The 27,324-nt window shown below is 43.7% G+C and overlaps 1 protein-coding gene across 4 annotated transcripts in view; it reads right to left on the minus strand.

The window, feature by feature from the left end:
- RETREG1 (reticulophagy regulator 1) overlaps positions 1-27,324 on the minus strand; it is a 122,856-nt gene that overhangs the window by 9,730 nt on the left and 85,802 nt on the right. For all 4 annotated transcript variants that reach the window (XM_027125352.1, XM_027125353.1, XM_027125355.1 and 1 more), the window contains one exon: positions 79-205. In XM_027125352.1, the coding sequence (XP_026981153.1) occupies positions 79-205 (127 nt within the window). The remainder of the gene's footprint in view (positions 1-78; positions 206-27,324) is intronic.

Here is a 27,324-nt window from a genome sequence, read left to right on the forward strand (position 1 = left end):
ATAGGTTAATTCATTTGTTTCCAAGTTTATTTCACATTTTAAAGCACACACATCATTATCCTTTTCTGGAAAACTTGCCTTGCCAGGGCTCTGCTGTTTAAACAGAGCCATTTCTTGAAGAAACATGCTGAAATTCATCCATGATTCTGCAAGACAGTGGCTGAGCCTGGGTCTTTCATCTGGTTTGGAATTGATAACTTCCCAGCTAAAGAGAGAAAAAGAAAACCAAAACTTTTCACTGAATTGTGGATGATTCACTCAACATTTATTGCTTTAGCAGATATTCATTGAGCACCTCCTAATAGGCACACTCTCTGGAAGAGCCATGTGAATTCAGAGATGAACAAGCCAGACACCTGTCTAAGGAAGATCACAGGCCAAGGCGAGCAACGAGCTCCACGATTATCTGGTCACAACGAAGGAAAAATAGAGGGTGGAGGCGTTGGGGCGTCTTCTCTAAAGATGTCACTTTTAGGCTATGATCTGGATTTGCACTATTTACCATAAAGGCTTGGAAGGGCTCCAGACAGAACAATGTACAGCATATGCAAGAGGTCCTGTTGTGAGAAGGAGCTAAAGCACCATTGGTCCCAGTATGGCTGCAGTAGAGTGAACCAGAGAATAGCATTGCAGGGAGCTGGGATGGTAGGAAGAAACCTGATCATACAGGGCCTTGTGGGATTGTCAGAAATGGTTTAAACCTTAAAGGTAGTAAAGCCACAGTACCTTTAAAGAAACCTTGGCTTTAATCTTATCATTACCCTCGTCATCAACACGAACAAAGCATTTTCGGTCCACAGTTGATCCTTGTACAATGCTGCAGTTAATCCACCTATGTATAATTTATTGTTGGCCCTTCATATCTGTGGTTCCTCTGCATCCACAAATTTAGCCAACGACAGACCCTGTTGCACCGTAGAATTTACTACTGATAAACATCCACTCTAAGTGGACCCACGCAGTTCAAACCCAGGTTGTTCAAGGGTCGACTGTATACTCTGTTGGTCAACTCAGTAGAAAACTGTTGAACTCAACAGGATCTCACAATACCCCGTATTTGTCTAGACTATCTTTTCCCGATCATCATCATAGAATGTGCTGGATGTGGTGTGTGTGCCAGGCACGTGCTGTGTGTGGGTCCCCGCCTTCCCACAGGAATGGTAGTGAGCTGAAAACTAGTAACAAACGCTCCAGGAAGAAGACATGCAAATACTGGGCATTTCCTGAAGTTACAATGCCATTAAGTTCAAATCCCACTCCTGCAATCCTAACTCATCACATAAATATACCAGCTCAAACAAGCTCTATTAAGGGCACCCAAATTCATTTATTACACAGATAATTTTAAACAAATGTGTCTAGCAGAGGACACACTGTTAGTGAAGTGTCCTCTGAGCTATGGCTGCAAGGGTGTCAGGGTGAGACTGATCTCTGGATTCAACTCCAGCAGCCCTGCGACAAATTAAAACTACTTTGGCCCTTAGACGCTCAACTACCCAGAAATCGTGGACATTGAGATTCTGTTCCTTTTTAATAAACTTTCAAATCAAGGAAATTGTAAATTATACATTTCCCTTTATAATATAAATTTTAAGTTATATTTAAACGAGTGCAATAGCATTAAAAAAGCAAAAAACAAAAAAAAGTAGTTCTTGTCCTTCCTCTTTGTTCTATCAGCCTCAACCAATGCTCTGCCAGAGAGCCACTGAGCCGCCCGGTGTTCAGGCTGATGCTACTCCACGAGGTAGACATTTGCCAAATGATTTCCCGACTGTCGTAAGAAATGAACTTTCGGGGACGTTTAGCTATCAGTTTATGCCTTCATTAACTCTTCCCACGCTCGAACCACTGAGCAAGCCTGTTTACATTGGTGACCAAATCTAGCACTATGCATATCCTACGAATGATTCCAGACCTATTAGAAGAAACACTAAGTTTTTATGTTACATATAGTGGCCACGATCTGTAACAAAATCTTGCCAGTATGTCAGCTTCATGGGAAAAGATTTTGTACAGGAGAGTAAAAACTGAAATTGAACTGTGGCTTCCTTTCTAGAACAACATAGGCTTGTTACAAATTGGCAAGGGTAGGCTACTCTACTGCTCAGTGTATGACATAAATACAGATTTTAATTTCTGCTCTCTATGCATACTGAGTAGTATTAAAGGATTTGGTTAACCTGTCTGGCAAATATAATTCTAACAAAAATCAACGAAAAACTTATAATGGAACTGTATATTATTATTTTAACAATTCCAATGGAATGGGTGAACATTTTGTATTTTGAAGCAAATTTTAAATATACTTCCATTAGGATAATGAACAAATAAAGTGAGTTGTGTTCAAAAATGAAAGATGGGCTTCCCTGGTGGCGCAGTGGTTAAGAATCCACCTGCCAATGCAGGGGACACAGGTTCGAGCCCTGGTCCAGGAAGATCCCACATGCGGCAGAGCAACTAAGCCCGTGCGCCCCAACTACTGAGCCTGCGCTCTAGAGCCCGCGAGTCACAACTACTGAGCCTGCGTGCCACAACTACTGAAGCCCATGTGCCTAGACCCTGTGCTCTGCAACAAGAGAAGCCACCGCAATGAGAAGCCCGTGCACCGCAACGAAGAGTAGCCCCCGCTCGCCGCAACTAGAGAAAGCCCGCGTGCAGCAACGAAGACCCAACGCAGCCAAAAATAAATAAATAAAAATAATAAAGTTCCCTTAAAATAAAACAAAGAAAGATGGAATGGATATGAAGGAACTCAAACTCCATGTTTATACCTGAACCTCAGGATCATAATGTTGAGAAAACATCACAGAGGTATATACACAGCATGATTTCATTTATATAAAGCTCAAAATCACATTAAGGTAACAGATATTTAAGCAAGGAAATGATTTTTTTTAAAAAAAAAACAAGATTCAGGAGAAGGGGTTGTGTAGGGAATGAGACTTGAGATGGCAAGTGGGAGCTTCTTGGGTATTTGTCATATTCTATATCTTTTTTAGGTGCTGGGTACACAAGAATCGATGTATTTCTGTTCTTAAAGCTATACATGTACACACATATGGTCTTGATTTAAAATTCCTGGATACTTAAATGTATAATCATTCTTTTTATTTAATGAGTAACATTCTTACACGACTATATCCCACTTCACATCCTATAGTCAAAATACAAGTGTCACCCCCTGTGACAGAACTTTGGGACAATAAATTCCATTGTTACCTATATTTATTTTGAACAAAATCGCCTCAGGGAGTTCCCTGGCGGTCTGGTGGTTAGGACTCAGCACTTTCACTGCCGTGGCCCGGGTTCAGTCCCTGGTTGGGGAACTGAAATCCCACAAGCCGTGTGGCATGGCTAAATTTTTTAAAAAATCGCCTTGAGCAATTCTAATGAGACCTGAATTACTGTTGCCATCACTAACAGAAATGAGAAATGCATCCTGTAAGTCATGAAAATATCATCTAACCAAATGGGTTTTGGGAAGAGTAGTAAATGTCTGAGATAAAATAAATGAATAGATCGTCCTGAATAAAATTTAATGGAAATATGTATGATTTCAGAAGAAAATCCGAATTCAAGGGCAAAGAAGAGGTGTCACTCTACATGTACACTCTAAATAAAACATGCACCTAGCCATCACTCTCTGGGAGTTTCATAATAGTTTTAAATTGTCCAGTGACTAATTCTGAGCACCAGTGGAACATACATTTCTAATGTCTTCCATTATATACAGTCTACCATTCATTTGTGTCACCACAGTTCAGTTTAGGGAATATAGTTACATCATATATTTGAATAGTGCAGTTATGTAATTTAGAAGAAGATGGGCCAATTGATGTCAGCTTTTCAAATTCCCTTCTTTTATAGACAAGGAAAGTGAAACCCACATTTTCTCAGCTAGGTCAGGGCAGAGCCTGACTGGAGACTCCTGATTTCCAACACAGTTCTCTTCCCTTTAAAACATGTGCCCCCTGCAAGGGAAGAACCAATTCAATGACATCGCCTCACTCTTTTCTAGAGTCAGGAGGAATGAGGTGTGATTGACCAGGATCAACACGGCGTCATTTAAGACCTACCCATTCTGGAAAATAAGAGAATTTCCTGTGCAGAATCCAAATATTTATTGGAAAGTAAGATTCATACTTGATGGTTGGTCAACAATTAATACAAGTGACATCTGCACGTGTACACACACACACACACACACAGGCTCTGAGTTGCTCCATAATGAAACTCTAGGTTTTCCTAGAGAGTCTTGTCTAGAAAACACATAATCAGAGAAAGGATCTCCTGCGAATACTGGACGATGCTAGGGAAACAGATCTTTCACATGGTGTGTGGCTGTCTTCCCACCATCCTTGGCGCTGATCAATGTGCAACGAAAGGCCCAACAAACAGAAAAGGAGGCTGAAAAACAGTGTGAATCTTTACCAAGTCCTTCACCAAAGACAGTAAGTCTTCTATAGTTGAAGCTCATTCAAGGGAGAAAATTAGCTACCAATGGCTTCAGCATGAATATTCCAGGGCTTGGTTTTTTTCTTCCATAGTTTCAGAGAGAACATGCATTTTCCAGGTTCAAAGGGAAGTAAGGTCCTTTTGTGGGTCTGTCTGTCCTTCTTTCTTTCCTTCCCTTCTCTCTATCCTTGCTTGCTTCCTTCCTTCCAGCTAGTTTTCTCTCTCCTTCCTATCTCCCTCCAGCCAGGAGATAAGGACCTCTTAAGAGTCCCTCCCTTGTGACCACCAGCTCCAACTTCCCAGACTCTCCGAGAATCCAGTTCACGTGGTTCCCAGTGAGAAGCCACACCTCCCAGCCTTCCCACGGCCATGGCATCTTTCACATGGGCTCTGCCCAAGGATCTGCAGCTTGTGCAGAGCTTGCCAGAAAAGCTACCCAACGGAGGCCCTGGCAGATTCGTTTAGTTACATTCTCCTTAAGAGAAACTAGAGGGACAGATTTTTCACAAAAGACACTCGGCATGGTCAAAATAAGCAGCTGTTTACTGGTTCCACCAGTCCGAGAAGTTCTAAGGGAATAAGAATTAGAGAGATAGCCCCTCAGACAAGCAGCCTCGCTTTGGCACAGAAGGGAGCTCTGCTTGCCAGTAGAATCCGAAGCCAACACCCCTTCTTTCTGCCTCCATAACCCTACTCGAATACAATTAGGCATAGACGTTAGATGTGGCCCAAGTAATCTCGTTAGGCAGTTCCCACGTGGGAAGTGTGTGTGAACCCCAGGGCACTGTTTCAACAGCAGCTGTCACGGCCTCACTCCAGAAACTCTGATGGAGCAGGCCTGGGGTGACCTCAGAAACCTGCCATTTGAATTAGTGTCCCAGGTGATTCTGAGGCACGTGTTTCTTATCCTAAGAGTTACAATAAGAAATACCCAGTGAAAAAGTGTCAGGCCGCACAGCAGGGAGGTGCCGCCCAGGTGGGTCCTGGCCACTACCTGAGTTGGGCATCAGAAGTGAGAGTCCAAAGAGGCTGGAGTTGGAGGGACAGAGTGTGGGGTGTAGAGCCTGCACAGAGAACACTGGCCACCTGCAGGGTCCCCTGGACCCTCCAGCTGAGGGCGCATGTGTGAGGCACAAGGCATGGGAAAGGACGAGAGGGAACAGAGTCCTGTGCTCACAGGGCTGGGAAGGATGCCTGGAAATCCTTCCCACCGACTAGACTGGAAAGCCTCAAAATTCACACGTCGGGTAGAGTACTCACAAGGGTCCTACCTCAGCAGCAGAGAATAATGAGCCCTAGACTGAATGCTGCTGTGGTCCTAACACGTCTTAAAAGCAACGTCCAAAAGGATCCAACTGATTTCAAGTAATTTAACTGTGTGATTTAAGTAATTTAACGTAGGAATAAAAAGTGGTGAGTTTTGTTATGAACCAAATAACCCACATGGTCAAACAGATCTGAATGATTTTTTAAATTTTTCTTTCATACCTATCTTTTTTTTTAGTTGAGTTTTCATTTATTTATAACATAGGAACTTACAAAAATGCAATTTTTAAAAGTATGTCATTTACAATGTCATCAAAAACACACCAAATTCCTAGGAATAGATGTTACTAAAGATGTATAAATCTCTACCCTAAAAACTACAGAACATTATTAAGAAAAACTAAAGAAGACCTTAGTAAATGGAGGAATATGTTCAAGGAGTAGACATATTGGCATATTGTAAATGTACCAGTTCTCCCCAATTTGACCTACAAATTCAAAATCTCATCAGAATTTATAATGCCAATTGGCTGCCTAATCCTAAAATTTAAATGGGAATTTAAAGTACCAAGAACAGCCAAGGAAATCTTGAAGAAGATAAACAAAGCTGCAGACATATGCTACCATATTTCAAGCCCTATTATAAACGCTATTGAATACACACACACACACGTATGAACACATAACTATAATTTTTTCTTTTATCTTTTGTGTATAGTTTTTAGTGTAGAGGGTTATGCATCCTTTAGGACATTTGTTCCTAGAAATCCGATGGGTTTTGATGCTATCATGAATGATGTACTCTTTTAATATATGCATAGTGATTTCCTTGCACAGTATTTATGCAAGAAAATGGCAAACTAATCATGATAATAAATGATGACACTATAGTTCAGTGGGTAAAGAATTTTTTATTAACCGGTTTTCACTGAAGTATAGTTAATTTACAATGTTGTGTTAGTTTCAGGTGTACAGCAAAGTACCTTTCTTTTACATGATTGTGTACCTTCTTTCTTCAAAAGTCTACTTAACAAAAACAGTCTTTAAGTGTTATATTCAAAGACCAATTAGCCTTTGCACAGTTTAAGGGCTCCATACATGAACCTTGAATGCACTTGGTTTTCAGGGTGCAGCACACAGTTCTCCCCGTTAGGGGACTCTGTGAGACTAAGAAACGTGACACTCGGGTGCTCTTTAAAAATAGACGGTAATTCTGGAGGAGAGAACACGTGCCAGCACCCTGCTACATCTCTTTCACCCCAAGCGTCTTTGAGCACAACCAAAAATTATGCTGAAATAAATGAATCCTGGCAGAGAACAGATAATGTGTCTCACTGTCATTTCCCCTCCGTTCATTTCAATCACCATGCACTGAGTGTGGTTGTCTGTCTGTCACCAGTCCCGCCTCAGGGATTTCGCGATGACTAAGGCACAGCCTCTACCCTGACCCCAAAGTGATTTCTCCCTCGCTCGTGGTATATATGAAATTCACGTTTACAAAATGACATGTCATTGAATCTAGGGCTGTTGGGGGGTGGGGAAACATTCAAAAACTAAGCTGGGGATTGGATATATGAGGAAAGCCTGTTGAATATAAGATACTCTCTTTTCATTATTGTACACTTTACAGGATAATAAATCTTTTTAGCTTATACTAGTCAACCTAAAAGTCAGAAGGTATTTTTATAACTGAAAGTAATTTTTCAAAGCAAAAAAAGGGATTTTTTAATATATCAAAGCTCAGATCCTTTCACATATTTCTTCAGCTTTAGATTTGCGGAGATGATTACCAACAAGAGACAGGAATCGTGGAGCAGATGGAGAGAGAAGGAGAGGAGTGTGAGGCGGAGGCAGAGGGCACAAACGAAGCCTGATGGTCGGGTCTGAGTTCCTGGGTTCTGCTGAGTCCAAAACAAATTCAAACATGGACGTCCTCTTTGTGGAGCCCATTCCCTTTTTCACCTTAAGCTGGTTTCAGTTTGGTTTCTGGCATTTGCAATACAAAATAAAGTGCCACAGGGCTTCCCTGGTGGCGCAGTGGTTGAGAGTCTGCCTGCCGATGCAGGGGACACGGGTTTGTGCCCCGGTCCGGGAAGATCCCACATGCCGCGGAGCGGCTGGGCCCGTGAGCCATGGCCGCTGAGCCTGCGCGTCTGGAGCCTGTGCTCTGCAACGGGAGAGGCCGCAACAGTGAGAGGCCTGCGTACCGCGGAAAAAAAAAAAAAAAAAGTGCTACATTTTTCCGGGGAGGGGGTGGGCAATGCAGAACTGTAGAATATATTTTAAATTGTAAGGCAGAAACAACTATTAAAAAGAGTTATGGAATAAGATTCCACAGAGATCAGCATGACAATTTATTCACTTTTTTTTTAAGTCTTTAGTACCTGAATGGTTTCATTTGTTACTTTGTTCACTTTATTTTTTAATTTTTATTGAAGTATGGTTGATGTACAATATTATATGTTACAGGGCTACAATATAGTCATTCCCAATTTTTAAAGGTTATACTCCATTTATAGTTCTTATAAAATATTGATTATAGTCCCTGTGTTGTACAATATATCCTTGTAGCTTATGTTATACCTGACAGTTCGTGCCTCTTATTCCCCTCCCCCTATGTTGCTCCTCCCCCCCGACTGGTAACCACTAGTTTGTTCTCTGTATCTGTGAATCTGTTTCATTTTTGTCGTATTCACTAGTTGATTGTATTTTTTAGATTCCACATATGAGAACACATAGTATTTTTCTTTCTCTGTCTGACTTATTTCACTTAGCATAATACCCTCCAAGTCCACCCATGTTGCTTCAAATGGCAAAATTTAATTCTCTTTTACAGGCTGAGTAATATTCCATGGTATGTACCACATCTTCTTCATCTATTCATCTGCTGATGGACACTTACGTTGCTCCCATATCTTGGCAATTGTAAATAATATGCTGCTATGAACACTGGGGTGCATTTATCTTTTAGAATCAGTGTTTTTTAGAAAAAACAGTTCTATTTAGGTGATGGTTTTAGTAGAATGGAAGGATGCTAATAGAGTGAAAAATTCACACCAAGGCAGCTGATGAAAAATTCAAGTAATGGGGGTCCCAGGCAATGTGAGATAAGAATCCTGGCTAACACTCAGCAGGAGCCAGGCACCGTTCTGTATGTTGTGAACTCACTGTCATATTCCACCCTTACAGTCAGCCTATGAGCGAGGTCCTATTATTTATTCTGTCCTACAGATGAGGGAATTGAGGCTCAGATACATTAACTATCCTGCTGAGGTCACAGAACAAATACACACAAAATAGGGCCTTCATAAATGGAACCGAGAATGCTTATAATTGGAGGTTGAGACACCGGAAGAACTCTCTGGAATGGAACTTGGCATCGTTTCAAAGATGAGTGGGGAAGAACACTAGAGCAGTAACGTGGACAGATTATGGACTCCCTGAACGCTGAGCTACAGAAATAGAGATATCGATACAGCATCTCGGTTCCCAGGGGAAGCCTGGAACCAAGGAGTTTAGATTCCTATTTTCTCTCTCCACTGCTTCAGCTCTTTCCAAGCCAGGACCCTCCAGTGATTCCATACCCTGTGCCAATGATACCCTTGATCTCTGGGCCCTCCCAGGCCGGCACTGTGTCACAAGCACTGTGTGCATCTCCTCCCTGAATCTCTCCTCCTGAGCCCTGCCCACCTCCACCAATACATCATTTTTTCTTTTTTTTTTGCGGTACGCAGGCCTCTCACTGTTGTGGCCTCTCCCGTTGCGGAGCACAGGCTCCGGACGCACAGGCTCAGCGGCCATGGTTCACGGGCCCAGCCGCTCCGTGGCATGTGGGATCGTCCCGGACCGGGGCACGAACCCGTGTCCCCTGCATCGGCAGGCGGACTCTCAACCACTGCGCCACCAGGGAAGCCCCATCATTTTCTTTTGTAGCAATTTTTCAATTGTAGTTACTTTCCTTTGTAATGTTGACACCTCATGAGGCTTAAATGCCCTGAACGGATTCACAGATACGGCTCTGTCTTCAGCAGCTGACAGAACTTGACTTCTACAAGGCACATAAAATATCGAATGAAGGAATGGATATAAACAATGAACAGATGTCAAACAAAGAAAAACAAATCAAAAATAGTTTAGTGACTTCTATTGATTTTTTTAATGCACTTAGCTGAATGCTTCTATACATTACCTATCACAGTAATTAGTGTGTATTCCTTTATATGTGTAGGAATACATCATAGGCAAAAAGTCTAAAAAATTTGGAAACCAGCTTTCACTTATATGGAATAGTTTTATTTTTTTTCCTTGGAAATGCAGAATTAAACTGCCTTCGAAATTAGGTAACCAAGAAATAGGACTCATTTATATCAAATGTTTCCTCAGGTGGAAATTAGTATTTTGTGTGGAATTCCTTCTGGCAAAACTTGGGCCCTAACGCCTGACTTCTCCATGGAGATCCCTGGACCCAGCACCTTCTGTAGACATTACTCTCACATGGACCCACGAGCACCTGTGCGACCCGTGGAGACCGGACTGGGGCTTGTGAAGTTGGCCAGAATGTGAAACCCCATGAACATCCATCCTTCTGTCGGGATAGGGAAAATCAGTCCCTTGTTTGTTTCTGTCGGGTGACCTCAATCCACTGGAGAGTATTTTCAGCTATTGCTGTTTCCTCTCAAACACATGTGCACGTACACACACACACACACACACACACACACACACACACACCCCTTTCTGGTCACTTTTTAGATTTTCCATATCCTTAAGAACTCATATTGCAATAACCATTTCCAAAGATGTTTAGAAGAACCGTCAAAGTACCTCCAGAGAAAATACATTATTTTACACTAATTTGTTTTATTTTGAATCCATAGGAATTGGAAATTGAAGGCAAACCATATTTTACAGAAAGTTAACAACGTCAACATCCCAAACTTTTGTAAAAGGGGATTTGCTCTAACCTAAACTGTCACCTAGCAACCGGGACAAACAATTGCTTCACCCATCTTACCTATAAATACGCTTTGGCCCGGGAGCCCTCACCGCCCTGTCATTCTGGGCTGGTGACTAACGGTCTCATGTTCTCTGTTGGTAGTGAATATCTGTTGATATTAACCCCTGCATAATTTTTCTTACAAAGGTCAGTCAGTCTCCAGTTACAGGTTTGAACATTTCTGAGTGCGACGTGTTAGAACTGTTTTTAATCCTCTGGATCCGTGTCGTGTTCCTCCGCGTGCAGGCATGTTCGCGTGTGATTGTGTGTAGGCAGAGAAACGAAATAGAAACAGGGATCCTGTTTCCCTGCACACTCACTCACAGAATTAGAACCATGACAAAGCAAATAAGATATGTCAACTGGAGGATTAAATAAGCAAACACAAGATTAAGAAATTACAGAGCACTCAATGTGAAATTCTCACTTTCTCAGACCAATTAACCACGTGGACAACTTCTCCCCCAGGAGGCGCCACCTGAGTGTTGGCTCTTCCTGCCCTGAGAAGCTGAGCCTCACCGCCCTCTGGGCAACTTGGTGTTTTATTTGGAGCTCTCTCGTTCTTTTCATATCAAGTCTCAAATGAACTAGAGATCAGTCACTTTGTGAAACTGCCCCTTTCTTCCTTCCACCTCAGTCTCTGCCCTGCCACTTCCCTGGGCGCAGAGATTATCAACTACCCAATCCACCGAGATCATCTGGAAGCCTGGCGCTCAGCGGCCCATCACGTTACTTCTTGTATGATTCTAGTTTCCATGAACAGATGCCAGTAGAAGTTATTTTCCAGCGTTTTCAATTTTGTTAACTTTTCAACAAGCAGACTTTCATAAGCCCAGGGCATGAAGAATTTAAATTCCATTACCAGCTCCGAACAAGCTCCTACTTGAGACCTGCAGGAGATTAAACACCCTTTCGTTTGTGAACACAGAGATTTGCTTTAATCATTACCCCTGAGGGAAGAAAAGGTTTCTACTTTATCCCCGAAGGACAGATAATACCTGAGAACCAGGAAACACTCCCCAAGGAAAACAGAAATTGTTCTTGTAAGGCAAGTTTGCTAATTCAGATATAAGCCTTTCTTTTGCATTCTGTTTGGGATCCACAATTTCCAATGAAGTACCGTCCAGGATTTACTGCAGTTGCAATCAAAAGGAAATGTCCTCTCCCTGCCTTTTTCTCTCTCTCTCTTTTTTTTTTTTTAACCTCTGGCCTAGTTACATGAAACCTAAGCTTCTGTGACAATACCGAAGAACGTATTGCTTATGGTTCAAAAATTTTTCATTAACAATATAGTTCCTCATTTTGTTTTTTGAGAGACCTTACCCATCACACTGGGCTGGAACAGGTATATACAACCCAAACAGACTGAACGATGATAAAGTTCCTCCAGAGGGCTTTTTGAATGAAGGCCAATTAAATTTTGTTGGGAGAATTTGTCGTCAGCCTTTGTGTTGAAGGCAGTACCTTGGAATATGGCAAACCTGGAGTCAGTGACTATCAGTCATTGAGATATTTATTCAAAATGCTACACTGTTAAAGTATAGGCCACAGTCCCACCTTAGTCCTTTAAAGACTGCATCTCCCATTTATCTTCATTTCAAAGCCGGTGAATGATATTGGTGACTGTTAAAGGAACATACCCTTACCAAGAGGATCCCTGTTGTCAGTCACAGAAAACAATGAGAATCGCATTCTGATGTCTCACTGCTTGCTAAATTGGCCATCGGCCTCCCTCAAAAGCAGATTTTTAACAATAAGCTATTGTATGGATATTGCATTTTTTTTTTTGCGGTACGCGGGCCTCTAACTGTTGTGGCCTCTCCCGTTGTGGAGCACAGGCTCCGGACACGCAGGCTCAGCGGCCATGGCTCACGGGCCCAGCCGCTCTGCAGCATGTGGGATCTTCCCGGACCGGGGCACGAACCCCGTGTTCCCCTGCATCGGCAGGCGGACTCTCAACCACTGCGCCACCAGGGAAGCCCTATTGCATGTTTTAATGGTAAATTATGTAATACTCAACAGCAGCATGGCGGGAAGGTGGGGATGTATTTGGGAGCGGGGAGGGCACGAACTAGAAAGGAGTATGTGCGGAGGCAAGGGAGAAGTGGATCTGGGCACAGGTTACCGAGGAGGCATCTCTTGCCCAGGGAGGGTGTGCAGTGGTTGATGCTACGGAGTGAGGACAAATTTCAAAAGAACGTATTTCTCCTAGTGATAGTTTCTTTAGGAAAGCAAAATTCTAAAAAGTAATTAATAGAGCCTGTCTGCTTTAGAGAGTGGGCTTCTATGGGATAGCATTTCCCCCACGTTCTCATACACATAGAACAGCAATAAAAATCTGGCTGATAATTAACTAAAAAGGAGTTGCCTTCAGTGCATTTCTCACCACCTTGATAACCGTCATTGTGTATTTTATACCTGAAGACTGAAGGGGTTCCTGCAAACACTTACTTAAAGAGTTCCTCCGACATTTCACTTCCACTCACATTATAAATTCGCTCAGGAAAACTTTTTCTTAAAAATTTGTATTCCCTTGTGCTGTGAAGTTTAGTGAAAGTAAATGAGACTGGAATGATCTAGGCTGACTCTTATGCCCGTGAGAGAGGTGCCTGCCATCTCCCCCATCCTCCTTCATTTTTGCAGACACTCACACCTGCCCCCAGAGTCCAAGTTCCTGTCCGTGGTGTTCAGGAGAATCTAACGGCTGCCACACGCGCTTTCTGTACGTGTAAACTGCCAAGCCGGCGTATTGGAGATCATCTGCTTGCCCAGTCTTCTAGCCACTTCCAGGAAGCCGCCGACAACCGAATCAGATCTCCTAGGCAAGTGCCTGTGTGTTCACAACTCCCGCAGCTCTCTCCAGGGCACACGGTTACATCCATACCCCTTTCTCCTCTCCCTCTAGGTCGCTGTCTACTGGATTGGCTAGTCGGTAAAATGTTAAATGCCTTCTTGTTTTTATACACACATAGAATGTATTATTATCCCATGTTCTGCTTGTACTCTATTGTAGCGATGCAAAATTTGCCACCCCAAGTTGTCTCTTTGGCATGCATATTATTTCGAGGTGAAAACAATCAAGGCCCCAAAAAACTCAGGAAGAAACTTTGGCCTTCCCCCTAACTGCCTAAAATAATGTATCAACAGATAGAGGGCTTGCTCCAAGAAGCAAGCTAGCAGCAGAGACATTTGCCAGGAATATGGGCTGAGTGTGGTGGTGAGGGAAACTCAGCAGGACCTAGAGATCAGAGCCCACTCTGTGTCCCATTGTCTCTTCCTGGCCCAGCAAACCTTTACTTACCAAACATTTGCTTTTCTACCTCCATGTCAATTGCCTTCCTAGCCTTTGAAGTTCCAGACCACTACCCTCAACACCTCTTTTGTCTTTAGCTGAAGACGGTAGTTCAGGTGAGGGTTTTGGCCATTCTGGAAAGTTACTCAGTTCTCCTAGGTCTCTCCCATGTGTACAGGCTATTAAACTTTTGTTTTTCTCCTGTTAATCTTCTCGTGCCGATTTAATTCTTACACCAGCCAGAAGAACCTAGAAGGGTAGGGGAAAATTTCTTCCTCCCCGACACAATAATCTACTAACATGAAACAGACTTGATAAGAGCCTATAGAGTAAGATGAAATAGCTCTTTGATCAACCTTAATCATTTATTTGGTTGGCCGAAAGTTCGTTCAGGTTTTTCCGCCAGATGGTATGGAAAAACCCGAACGAAACTTTTGGCCAAACCAATACTTTTCCCATGTGAGAACCATCTAGAACCACAAGGACAAAAGTACTGTGAAATGGCATTTAACTGGGCCTGGACCTTCCAAGGTTTGTCTCCACCCAGTTAGGGAGATCAATTAAGTGGTGCGAAATATTTCATCCTGAGCCCCTTGTGAGTTCATCAGCCTAGGTGAGAGCCACAAAGGTAATGAGTCTTCAGGGAACTGACCACAGCCAAAAGGGAACCAATGGAGCCAGATGGTCAAAGAAAATCACCTATACTTAAACAACACAATGACTATTTTAAACAAACATTCACCGAAAGACAGAGAGAGATATCTTTTAATCATTGTCTCGAAAGATGTTCTAGGTTTAGAACTGTATTTTGATCAGAACTTAATTTATTATGTATATTCTTCTTGCTTTTTTTTTTTCCCTAGCTCATGCTACCACAATGCATTTTCAAGAAATGGAAAAAATGGCTCATCAAAATGTTGGGTTCTAGAAAAGGTAATTGTTTTTAAAGACAGATATCTGCCTTTGTTTCTCTTACAAAGCCCATACCTTCTAATCTATGTAATCTTTAACAAAACTATCCAGTGACAACATGACTTGAGTGATCCCTCTACATACCACAGCCACTAGACACCCCAGACGCTAAGAAGATGATTAGGTTCACTTAAAAATTCAGTTCACTTTGATTATATAGTCCGAGAGGCCAGGAATGAACCAACTCTGTGAATTCTGTTCTGAACTGACTCTTTGGAATCATAAGAGGAAATGAAATTAATGTTCTTTAAACAAATTATGCTAAAGAATGCCACAGATCAGTGGCACGGTGACCACAGAAGTCCCTGGGAGGCTGTTCTGACTGGTCCACAGGAGGAATTCGGGTTTCTCAAGTCTATAAAATAAGGAGCTGGACCAGATCGGATAGTAACTGTTTTTGGATAATGGCCCCCTTCAAAATACCTCGGGAATTCAGAGGGTCCATGGGCCCCGGGTTGACTGCTGCTGGATTCGATAATCAATGATGCCTTCTGCTCAAGGACTTTATAATCCACTCACGTTTACCTAAAAGGCTGAATTTAGGAAAACTCTAAATATGTCCTCTACTTTTATGAAATAAACATTTATCTTCTCCTATAAAGAGTTGATTTAGAAATTGATATGAACTTGAGAGAGGAATACTTGAAGCTGGCAATATCCCTTAACACATCCCTGGTGGTACTGATGGGAAAGAGAATCTCAGCCAGCAGCTCTCAGTGACCCTTCAAGTACTGATGTCAAAGTGTCAGATCTCAGGCCGAAAGAGGTTCCCAGCAAACAGACCTCCTAATAGGCTGAGAAGGCCCAGTCTGCTTCCATTTTCTGAGGCTGTGAGGGTATTAAAGATGTAAAATGTCAATATCTGTGGTCCTGTAATGGAGAAACTTAAAGCCATATGAGGAATTTGATCTTTCCTTTACAATGGGTTACGGATTTCCAGGCCCTGGGGACTGCAAGGCCAGGGCAGATGCCCAGCTGGCCTGCCTTCTGTAGGCTCAGTCAGTTGGACCCCTGAAATTCTGTGTTTGGTCAAAGCAGGGACCTCTGATTTCACTGGAAACAGTAGAGCAGGAGACCAAAGAGATGGAGGTCAGAAGCTAAAGGCAAATTTACCAGAAACAATGGGCACTCCTACCTGTCAAGGCCTAATTACCTGACAGTCATTCAACTTCCTTTCTTAGATTTTCATCATGGGCTTTTTTTTTTTTTTTTTGCGGTACGCGGGTCTCAGGCTCCGGACGCGCAGGCTCAGCGGCCGTGGCTCACGGGCCCAGCCGCTCCGTGGCATGTGGGGATCCTCCCAGACCGGGGCATGAACCCGTGTCCCCTGCATCGGCAGGTGGACTCTCAACCACTGCACCACCAGGGAAGCCCTCATCATGGGCTTTAAAAGAGCTATCACAGTCTATCTTGATCCGTTGCAAACAGTGGTCACTTTTAAGCTGTTTTTTCAGCATTAGATAACTTTCCTATTCCCTTATCTGGGCTGGTGTAGGTGATTAATTCTCAACCATACTAATGAGTAACTGACATGAATATTCTTAGACTCAGGGTAGAACCTGAATGCTGACTGGAGACTAAGAAACCAAGCAGTACACCCTTGGGGCAGTCAACTCAATCCAATAAATATTAACTTACGAATACGTGCTGCGGGAGTTATAGAAGTTCCAGTTGAGTTAGGGCTTGCAACAAAGATTGGCGTTCTGGCATGAAACACATCCCCATGAATTACTCATGATTTCTAGTTTCATTTATTTAAAGAGGAGCAAGAATTTAATGACGAATCAAACAACCCACATAAAGGATCATTCTCAATTTTTATGCCTATCCCCCACCTACCTTTTCAGCTGTTTCTCCACTTTTTTTAAAAAGCATTATTTACCAGCAACTGGCCCTTACTGATTCTAATACATTCGACAGTTTTCTTAGGGATAAACAACTGTATGTATTAAGATATAAGTTTGCCCGTTGTGTCAAAGGTCTAAGTGATGGGTTTAAACAAGAGAGCACTTCATTTCTCCCTCATGGACAGCAGAACATAGTGGTCCAGGGCTAACACAGGATCTCTATAATGTTGAAGACCCAGGCTCTTTCCATCTTAATACTCCATATAGTCTCGAATCACACAGTCATCCCATGGACCACTGCAGCCAGCAGGGAGGGGAAAAAGGAAGCGGAGGGCACTCCCTCTCCCTTGAAGTCATGGCCTGCAAGTTGCATGCAAAGCTTTCACCCACCTCCCACTGGCTGGAATGTAGTCACACGGCCATACCTGGCTCCAAGGGAACCTAGGACATGTAATTCAATTGCTGGTGGCCATCATCGGGCTGAAACTTGAGATTCTACTATCGAAGGAAAGGAAGTCGAGTATTTGGGAACAACCAGTAGACGCTCCCACAACAATACTCCTTTTGATCTCTTATTTCATCAGTTTACATAATTTATAATTAAAATTATGCAATTACAGTAGCAATGACAACGGGCCTTAAGAGATTTGAGAATGAACGCTCTGACTCAGTAAGCACATGACTCAAATGGTGGAAGCGGGGAGGCAAACGTGTTCTCTAAAGGGCCGGAGGGCAAATATCTGGGGCTCTGCTGGCCATACAGTCCGTGTACGCAACTCTGCCATTACGGTTTGAGGGCAGCCACAGACAACGTGCAAATGGAAGAGCGTTCCAACGAAGTTTGATTTATAAAAACGGGCTGTGGGGTGGATTTGGCCTCTGGGCTGCACTGACCTGCTGGGTTCAGGGTGTCATGGGCTTCAGCCATGTGGTTATACAGCAGTGACGGGGATCACTGATTAGCCCAGCAAGCCAACCGGGAACCATTCCAAGAGCTTTTAGTCTAAGGACACCTTTCACTTACTGTGCACGTACCAAGGGCCAGGAACTACATTCGGAGCTTTATGATCCTCTCAACAATCGGACAAGGTGGGTAAAATGCTCCCGTTTTCAGATGAGAAAGCAGACACGACCAAGAAAACCCAGATTTGAACCCAGGTCTTTCCAGCTCCAACCCACCAGCCTCCCAAGCCTGTGGTTAGAAAAACAGTCCTTTTGCCAATAACATGTGAAACGTAAGCACACAATTTCCTGTCACATTGCTGGTGAAGCTGTTGTATGCCAGGTTTGACTTGTCAAGTATTAGAATGAGAAAGGTTTCCTCTGATCTTAAAACAGTCCTTGCCCTCCAAGTTTACCCAGGTTTTAGCAAAAGGCACCTAACTTTCAGATTTGTCCTGGGTAGAGCTGCTAAGGTCTCAAGCTTCAGAACACTGGTATCTAACGGAGGGGGAAAAGTCAAGGTGCCATCGAAGTCACTGAAAACTTTTAGGGTCTTTTCAAAGTTTATCTAAATAAACAAAGATTATACCCCACCCCTCCCACCTCCCACCCCAACTTCTTACCCTAGTGCAGTGGGCTTCACCCACATAAGCACTCCACCCTCCCCAGGTATGGCAGACCATCACACTCTTTCCAGAACCTTCCTGACCAGGCCTCACAACCCTTTGAGAGCTCCAGGCACCATTTCCAGTTTATAGGAGCTGGCAAGAAAGAAAGACGTCATCTGCTATCAAACCTTCAACACTTAGGGAACAAACCGTCTCCCATGTTCCCCTCTGCTGTGCCCCAAAAAGGGATTATCAAGTACTTCCTATATTGTCGCTGCCAACATTTCTCGTATCTTAGTTTACTGAGCAAATCTCTTCTTGTTTCAGCAAGCATGTCGATTAATTCTGGGTTTATAATCTATTGATGTGTATATTCCTTTTATTACGAAATCTACATCTCAAAGTCTTCCTTCATACAAACAAATACGCTTCTAAAAGGAAGTGTTTCAAGTATTACAAAACGGGGAAATTATGACTGTTTAGAATTCACGCTCAGTTTAATTACTTTGGAAGGAAGGTTATCCACCACTCACGTTACAAGCTACTCCAGAAACACTGAGTTAATTTCTTAGAGAAGGGAGCCACGTTTAAACATACATATGACCCCTAATTAGTGAGCCCTGCGTAGAACACTCTCAGTAGTAGACACGAGTAATTCCCAAAAATATAGAAACACATTTGTAATCCCCTCATCTTGTCTGAAGACGAAGTTTATAGGCATAATTTCTATAGGCATAATGTGAAGACGCTCCACTGATAGATGCGCTTGTTTTCTTTTCAAAAATAAAACACTTGCTTAGGGTTCAACGAAAACCCCACCAGGAGATGTCACTTCCGGAGTCACGGGATAATACTGGTGCACAGCCGCTCCCTCTGTTTACAGCTAGCAAAGAGGCTGCATCACGCTGGTAATGACTATGGGACACCCCTTAAGCACTACCACAAGTGGGTGTCTGCCCAGCTCTGGAGGACCAGTCTCCACCCTGGAAACAGAGCAGCCCGTCATAAATCACAGTTATGGGGGAGAGGAGGCATCTGGGGGTCCGGCCTCCCCCTCACCTCTTTCCATATCAGGCACTCACAACTGCAGCCCCCCTCCAAGAGGAAGACTCTGCCGTCCGACGATCCCTCCCCAGATGCTGCTGAAGCCACAGAGCAACACCTTTAATAGCCCTCGGTGGCGTTGTCCCAGTGGGTGACAGTCACGCCCAGGCCAGGCTGATCCTGCAAAAATGAGGCTGTTGGCGGGGTGGGTGGGGGGGCAGTGTGTTCTGGCCTGGAAGGCTCACGGGAGTCTCCTCCCAAGGGTAACACATCTGTCCTCTTGAGCACTGACCGAGCTTGTGTGTGTCTCCCAGGAACAGCCAGGACACTCCCTACCCCACTGTTTCCCAATGTCTGCATCAGGACACTCTGTGACCTAGAGGTATTGCCATGTGTTGCTACATGCAGGTTTATCCCCTCGCCTTTGCCGACTTGGGATCCAGAGGTGGCGGGTACCACGGGTAAGAAAGCAGTTCCTGGTGTGAAGGCACCAGGGGAAAGATATAAGAGAGAGAACGGATGCAGGAGAGGATGAGAGGGAAATCAGAAAAAGTTCAGGTAGAAACGTCCTGCCTGATCATCTCACTCGCAAAACACTGCATGAGATGAGGTTACTCTGGCCAAAAAGCCAGAAGCCAGGACTCCCCCAGGAGGTCGTGTCTATCTTCCTATCCAGAGTTCACTGGTGGTTTCACAAGAATGGCTGAAGAAACATAAACAGAGTTTTAACTCACTTCTGCCTGAAGGTCTTTCCTCTGACTTTGGGCTGGTTCTTATTATACATTCTTACTAAGCTGCCACGAGGCCAACCAGCCCCAGAAACCAACTGAAATCCCTTGACTTTAGCTGAAAGAGAAGTGTGATTACTGAAGACAATTTCTGATTTTCAAAGCAACCTTGCTTTAAACACTGAAAGCTGATGTCCCATTTTTTCAAACACAAAATGGAGGCATTGAATTTCTTTCACCTTAACTCCAACCTATAAATGACCTTCTCTAGAATTGAATCGCTTTTTGTTCCCTTGTCTTAAGTTTAAAACTAGGTGAGTGGGACACTTCATTTTCTGTTTCTTCATACAGATGTATATATTGGATTTGCCTGCTAGCCGTGGTTATTCTCTTGGTAATCACTTTATCTCACTCTGGTGCAGAAAGGGTTTGAGGTCGCTTATAAAAGTACACAGATAACAGGGATAAAATAAACACCTCAGCGAGCAGAGCCTATTAGTCCACAGGATGTATCTGTACAAAATGGTGCACCTTGTCCAGGAGGTGCAGCCCCTCACGAGGGCACAGGGCTTGGGGGTAGAGCCTGGGATGGACGTCAATCCCCCACTGGCTCTCTCAGCTGGATGCCTTGTACACGTCCCCTGCCACCACGGGGGTGGTGGCCCTACAAAGGAACGAGGCTAAAAGGCCTGATGGGAGAGAAAATAGGAAAGCCCAGGGGAAGAAGGGCATACAGAAGTGTATCCAGAGGGTCCCATATACTATCTAGAAGGGAGCTGTAATTTTACCTCCAAATGGCTAAATCAGATTCACGGTGCCCATACGATTAAAACAAACCAATTAGACAAGAGACAACATGTGCCGTGAACTCCCTCCTGTGGGTACTCAGCTCACTGTCGGATGCACTGGGCAGACATCCTTGTTCCCCAGAGAAGGAGTAAATACTTTGACTCAACACACGTCACTGGCATGACACCCATGCTCACTTGGGTTAAATCAATTACAGGAAGGATCAAAACAATGTGAACCAAACACACACCCCTTGTGGCCCTATCCAAACAGACCATCTAGACCAAACCAACCAGGAATGCACCAACTCTGTACACACCCGTGGTTGAGCCCACCATCTAGAGAGTGGATGGACTGCACATACTGAATATCTTCTGTATTATCATATATTCTGTGCTGCTTAAGGAAGTGTATAACTTATGTAAGTATTATTATTAACTATTTTTGAGGACTTACTCTGAGCCATTCACTAAGCTAAATATTTAATGTGGAATACCATATTTAATCTATAGGACAAACCTATAAAGGAAGTATTATTATCCCCATTTTATTGATAACAAAATGAAATTCAGAGAGGCCACCCAGCTAGTCAATGGTGAGGTTGGGATTTGCAGCCAGGATTGGAAACAGCTTTGCATCATTCCACAGACCATGTCTGCAGTCACTCTACAGGATAGTTAAAATAGTTAGGTGTTTATGCCTAAAGACGTGAGCTTCAACTAACTAGGAAGTTATTCTATATAAATAAGTATATTCATCAAGACCCCTGGAGCATTCCTCTGTTAGGAAGAGATGTCACTGGTCTGCAAGTTTTTTTAAAAACAGGAGAAGGAGCCAGATGGTAAGTTTTACCATCAATATCCTTCCAAACAGTGTGATAAAATTTTATAAAAACAAAGAGTAAACATTTTTTTCTCTCTCTAGTAGTTTTATTTATTTATTTATTTTTTCAATTAATTTATTTTTGTCTGCGTTGGGTCTTCGCTGCCGCGTGCGGGCTTCTCTGCGGTGGCTTCTCTTGTTGCGGAGTACGGGCTATAGGTGCGTGGGCTTCAGTAGTTGTGGCTCGCAGGCTCTAGAGCGCAGGCTCAGTAGTTGTGGCACATGGGCTTAGTTGCTCTGCGGCATGTGGGATCTACCCAGACCAGGGCTCGGACCTGTGTCCCCTGCATTGGCAGGTGGTTTCTCAACCACTCGACCACCAGGGAAACCCCCCTCTCTAGTAGTTTTAAAATAAAGCCCCAAAATTCATTGACGTTCTTCAGGAAAAAAGGGGTTCATGTCCTCTCCCCTCAAATCTGTATTCTTTCTCTGCTTGACCAACAGGACATGGTAGAAATGATGCTTGGCCAGTTTCTGGACCCAGGCCTTAGGAAACTACCAGCTCATACTTCATACCCTTTGAGGCAATGATTCCCCTAATGAGAAAAATTAAAGTGGCAAAACCATCTGGAATCATAGAGTAATAGTAATACAGGTGGAAAAATCCAAAGGATAGCATATTTTGTAGGCATTAAAAATGCTCCCCAGGGGACTCCCCTGGCGGTCCAGTGGTTAGGACACCATGCTTCCAATGCAGGGGGCGCAAGTTTGATCCCCGGTTGGGAAACTAAGATCCCACGTGCCACAGGGCATGGTCAGAATAAAATAAAATAAAAAACTAAAATAAAATAAAACAAACTAAACTAAAATAAAAATGCTCCCTAAATGTTTAATGCCACTGGGAAATGCTTATGAGAAGAAAAAGCAGCATACAAAATTGTATGTATCATACATAATTATTGTAACATTGCCAAGAAAATTTGTCCAAAGAAGTACTAGAAGACAAGACATAATAATCCTTTCTTTAGGGTAGTAAGATTACAATTGATCCTGTCTTCTTCTTTTTTTTTTTCCTTGAATTTTATTTTATTTATTTTGATCCTTTCTTCTTTATATTCATTTTTCTCTACACTATTTTTGTTTCCCCCAATGGACAGTCATAACACCTTTTAGTGGGAAAACACCATTGTGTATGAGATTTGACCCTCAGGTGAGCAAGCCTGTGGCCTCACATACCTTCTGTGGGACTCAGATTTCCATAATGAGGAGACACCAAGTGGATCCAGACATGGATTTGCCCACGAAGAGACCAAAGGCTGGGAGTAGGGCAGCCTGCATGAGTGGGCTGTCCCTCTGTCAGGGACAGCTCCTCTTGGCAGCCCTGGGACAGACCTCTCCGTGGCCCACCACACAGCAGCTGCAGCCCTCCTTTGGCTTTGGAAAGCAAAGACACCTTCCTCACATTTTAGGGATGGCAAAGAATTAGTCACCCTGTGTTGATAAAATAGAAATGAGCTTTAACAGGGCTTGATTACCAGAAGTTTGCTGGGGAGCCACAAGGGTTTGGAAAGCACGTTGCTTGTTAACTGGTGATCAAGATATCTCACACTAAACACACTCTCTTGCAACAAGGATAGACTGTGTTATTCTCCATGCTCTTAATCAATTTCAAATATTAGCCCACCTGGATCAAAGTAGGATTTCAAAAGTGGTAAACACTGTCTATGCCTGAGACAGATTTTTCCATGACCATATTAGAGGGTGGAAGAAAAAGAAATCATTCATTCCTTCGACAAACCTTTCCCGAAGGTCTAGTATGCCTTAGGGATACATAAATGAAGAAGATGGAGCACACTTAGAATTAAACACAAACTCTTGCACCAGTCCACGTCACTTGGGTTCTGGGCTGACCCCTGTGGGTTTGCAAGAACCAGTTTTTCCCACATCTTCTGAACCCGGCTTTCACTGACCTCATGTGGGTGGCCTGAAATTGACCACAGTGATGTAATTACACCAGAGAAATCAACCATTGCCAAAGAGCAGAGAGCTGGTTGCTAGACATTTACCAACACACCACTGCCTGCAAGGCCCAATGAGGGGTCCCCATACACCTCCCCCACTCACCTCCAGCCAGCCTCTCCCGTCTCCTTGTGTGCTGACCACACTGACCTTTCTGGGTGTCGAGCCCACCTCCTGCATCGCCACCGTATAACGATACACGTGTCTGTCTGCACAGGCTTACTTATTCACTTCGCCTCTCTGTGCCTATTTCAAAACCAACGGCAGCATGAGGACTCTGCAGGCCTATGAAAGCTGAAATACGCTTGTTTGTGGGAACCCATCATCTCGACCGAACGTCCCGACACACAAAGCTTGAGCTGGGGCGTGCTGGTCAGACTTCTTTGTGAGGCTTTTCTTAGCCTCACTCTATATATGAAAGAAATAGTATTATCAAAGCATAGGCTTCACCCACAAGGTGAAATTAAGGCTATAATCAGGCCAACCTGAATCATTAAAACATCTGGATTAAAGAATATATTTAAATCAATTTCTTTTAAACCTTCCAAGACTATAATTCAGTGCGATTGCTAATGCCATTTCCAAATACTACAGAGGCCACTGTGTTGGTTTTTTTTTAATTTTAATGGAAATACATTTTTTTTAAATTAATTTATTTTTGCCTGCGTTGGGTCCTCGTTGCTGCGCGCGGGCCTTCTTTTTAGTTGCGGTGAGCGGGGGCTACTCTTCATTGCCGTGTGCGGGCCTCTTATTGCGGTGGCCTCTCTCGTCTTGGAGCACCAGCTCTAGGTGCGCAGGCTCTAGAGTGCAGGCTCAGTAGTTGTGGCTCACGGGCCTAGCTGCTCTGCAGCATGTGGGATCTTCCTGAACGAGGGCTCGAACCCGTGTCCCCTGCACTGGCAGGCGGATTCCCAACCACTGCACCACCAGGGAAGCCCCATGGCTACTGTGCTTTTAAAGAGCTTTGGTTCTCTTAAGTACAATAGCCCTTCGTATATCCAGAGCCCAAATATAGGGCAACCTCTCCACTCCAGGGCAGGGCAGAGCAGCCCAGACTGCTGTTACAGAGTTAGTGTTAGAGGCTCAGTGACCTTTTTCAAACTTTTGTATCTTTACTATGTTATATGAGACGTCAAATAACAAGCTTCAGAGAGCCCTGCATTAGCAGCCAACATTTTGCTTCTTAAATGCTAAAACTGCACACTGTCCTTGGGTAACAGTCTCCTAAGTCCAGGTAGCCTGGGGTCCACCCGCTTCAAGGCAGCTGGACTAGACGATGTTTCACCTGTCCCCATCCCCCCGCCACCGCACATCGGGCTACTGAAGACATCCCAGGGCCCACCTGCTGCATCCCAGGTGGGGTCCAAAATGAGGTGGGAGGCGGGATGAGAAACCAAGGGAGCCAGGCCCCTGGCCAGGGGATGATTCTCCTCGTATTTCTTGATCCTGTCTGCCTCCCCGGTCGCGGCCCCTACTTTCTTCCTTCTTCTTTGGCACCCGATGCTTCCTGCTTGGCTTTCTGCCCTCCTTTCCCGGCGTCAGAACAGCATTCTCTCACACCCTCTCCCTCACCTCCTGACCATGACACGGGCGCGGAGTCTTTGGAGGTTCTTACCGAGAGCGTTTATTACTGGCAACAAGATAAACAGCAAGAAGGAGGGCCTCTCCTCCGCCTCCCCCGGCCCCCCAGGCAGCTGTCTTCACGTTCGTCCACTTGGTGAATATGAAACGGTGTGTCGGGGCCACTGGACCACAGCACACGAAGCAGCCAGCCGTGAGGTGCCCTAAGCACGCACCCGGATACCCTAACGGAGCCTCCCGTCATTAGCTTTCCACTGATTAATTTCAGATTTTGCTCACTGCCCGTTACAGAGCAATTTGATTCAGCAAATTCCAAAATGGGACTAAAGTAACAGGAAGAAGCCTGAATGTGGCACTCACCCAGAACCGCCTGCAATCAAGCTTGAAAAACACACTTGGCCAGCAGATTCGAGACTTACAATAATAGTTATTCCTCTTTTAGATGTGGCACCAAAGGACGTGTCCAGCGGCACGTAATCTCAGATGTAGCAAGAGGAAAATTCCCTCTCAAATGTAATATTTTACTTTTAGCCTGGCTCTAAAGGTTCCCCCCGTCTGGGGTGCCCTTTCTAACTTTCTGCACAGATATGGAAACAAACAAACAAATGTATGCAGCAAAGTATACTCCATAGAAAACTACCAGCTGTGGAGAGCTGGGAGTTATCTCATCAGAACAAAAAAGGGGAGGCGGGGTAGCCTACTTCAAAGGAGTGAGAGGGCATTTCCCACTTTCAGCAAGTTATTAGTCTTTGGTAATAATAATTATTATTAGATATGTGTATAGTGTGTGTGTGTGTGTGTGTGTGTGTGTGTGTGTATTTACTTATTTATTTATTCTCCTTCTTGTCTGTTTATCTTGTAACCGGTAAAACATTCTTAGAAAAAAACTTTTGTTTGTTTAGTTTACATCATAAACTACTTGTTCAAAATGTTTATAATTATCCACAGTTAATTATGATTTAATTTAATTGTGGGAATGTTCCATTTCATTAAGGCAACCCTTATGACACGTCTGCCAAGTCTCTCCCTTCAGTCTCTAAAATGATCAGGCCCCCTAGACACTTACTTCAGGTGTTAAAATGGTTTATAAATACTTTCCATTCACAAGTATTTATAAAAGTGCCTATTCTGTGCAAAATTCTATGCAGAGAGTTGGCGGGAATGCCATGATGGAAAGTGAAAAAGAGAAAGTCCTGCTTTCAGAAATGTTCAAATGTCATGAGGGGGATACACACAATACTGGGAGATCACCCATCATCTCAAACCAAGACTGACATCTAAAATTCTCTGAAAGTGTTTTCTCAACTATTTAATGAGTCCATGTCCTAAATCTAGGCACTTGTGTAAATGTCATCTTCAAGCACTTGATTTAATGTCTCATTTTATATAGAAAGTTCTTTCATTATACAATTAAATGTGAACTTAACGTCTCTTTTGATGGATGGGGAAGGAATCTGGAAGAAAATGAAAACTAGAAAACTAAAAAGAAAGGTAGCTTTTAAGGACATGATTACAACTGATTATAGTCAACACACACACACACACACAAACACACCATACAACCATGGCTGAAAAGGAATGCTTATACAAGGACAAAAAAATATTGTGGTATTCCTGTTCCTAGAGAGTTACCAGTTTCCACTTTCTTTGACAATAAAATTGGCAATAACCTCTTGTCCCTTTTTTTCTCTCCCGTTGCGGAGCACAGGCTCCGGACGCGCAGGCTCAGCGGCCATGGCTCACGGGCCCAGCCGCTCCGCGGCACGTGGGATCCTCCCAGACCAGGGCACAAACCCGCGTCCCCTGCATCGGCAGGAGGACTTCTCAACCACTGCGCCACCAGGGAAGCCCCCTCTTGTCCTTTTTTTAAACAACCTTCTTTCTACATCTTCATATCTGAATTTCAATGGCCCTAATTAGAATTCCAATGACACCGATTTATATAAATTTTGTTAACACAGCA

The sequence above is a fragment of the Aethalodelphis obliquidens genome, unplaced genomic scaffold, assembly GCF_003676395.1.
Source record: "Aethalodelphis obliquidens isolate GAN/ISIS:26980383/991018 unplaced genomic scaffold, ASM367639v1 scaffold29, whole genome shotgun sequence".
Classification (NCBI taxonomy): Eukaryota; Metazoa; Chordata; class Mammalia; order Artiodactyla; family Delphinidae; genus Aethalodelphis; species Aethalodelphis obliquidens.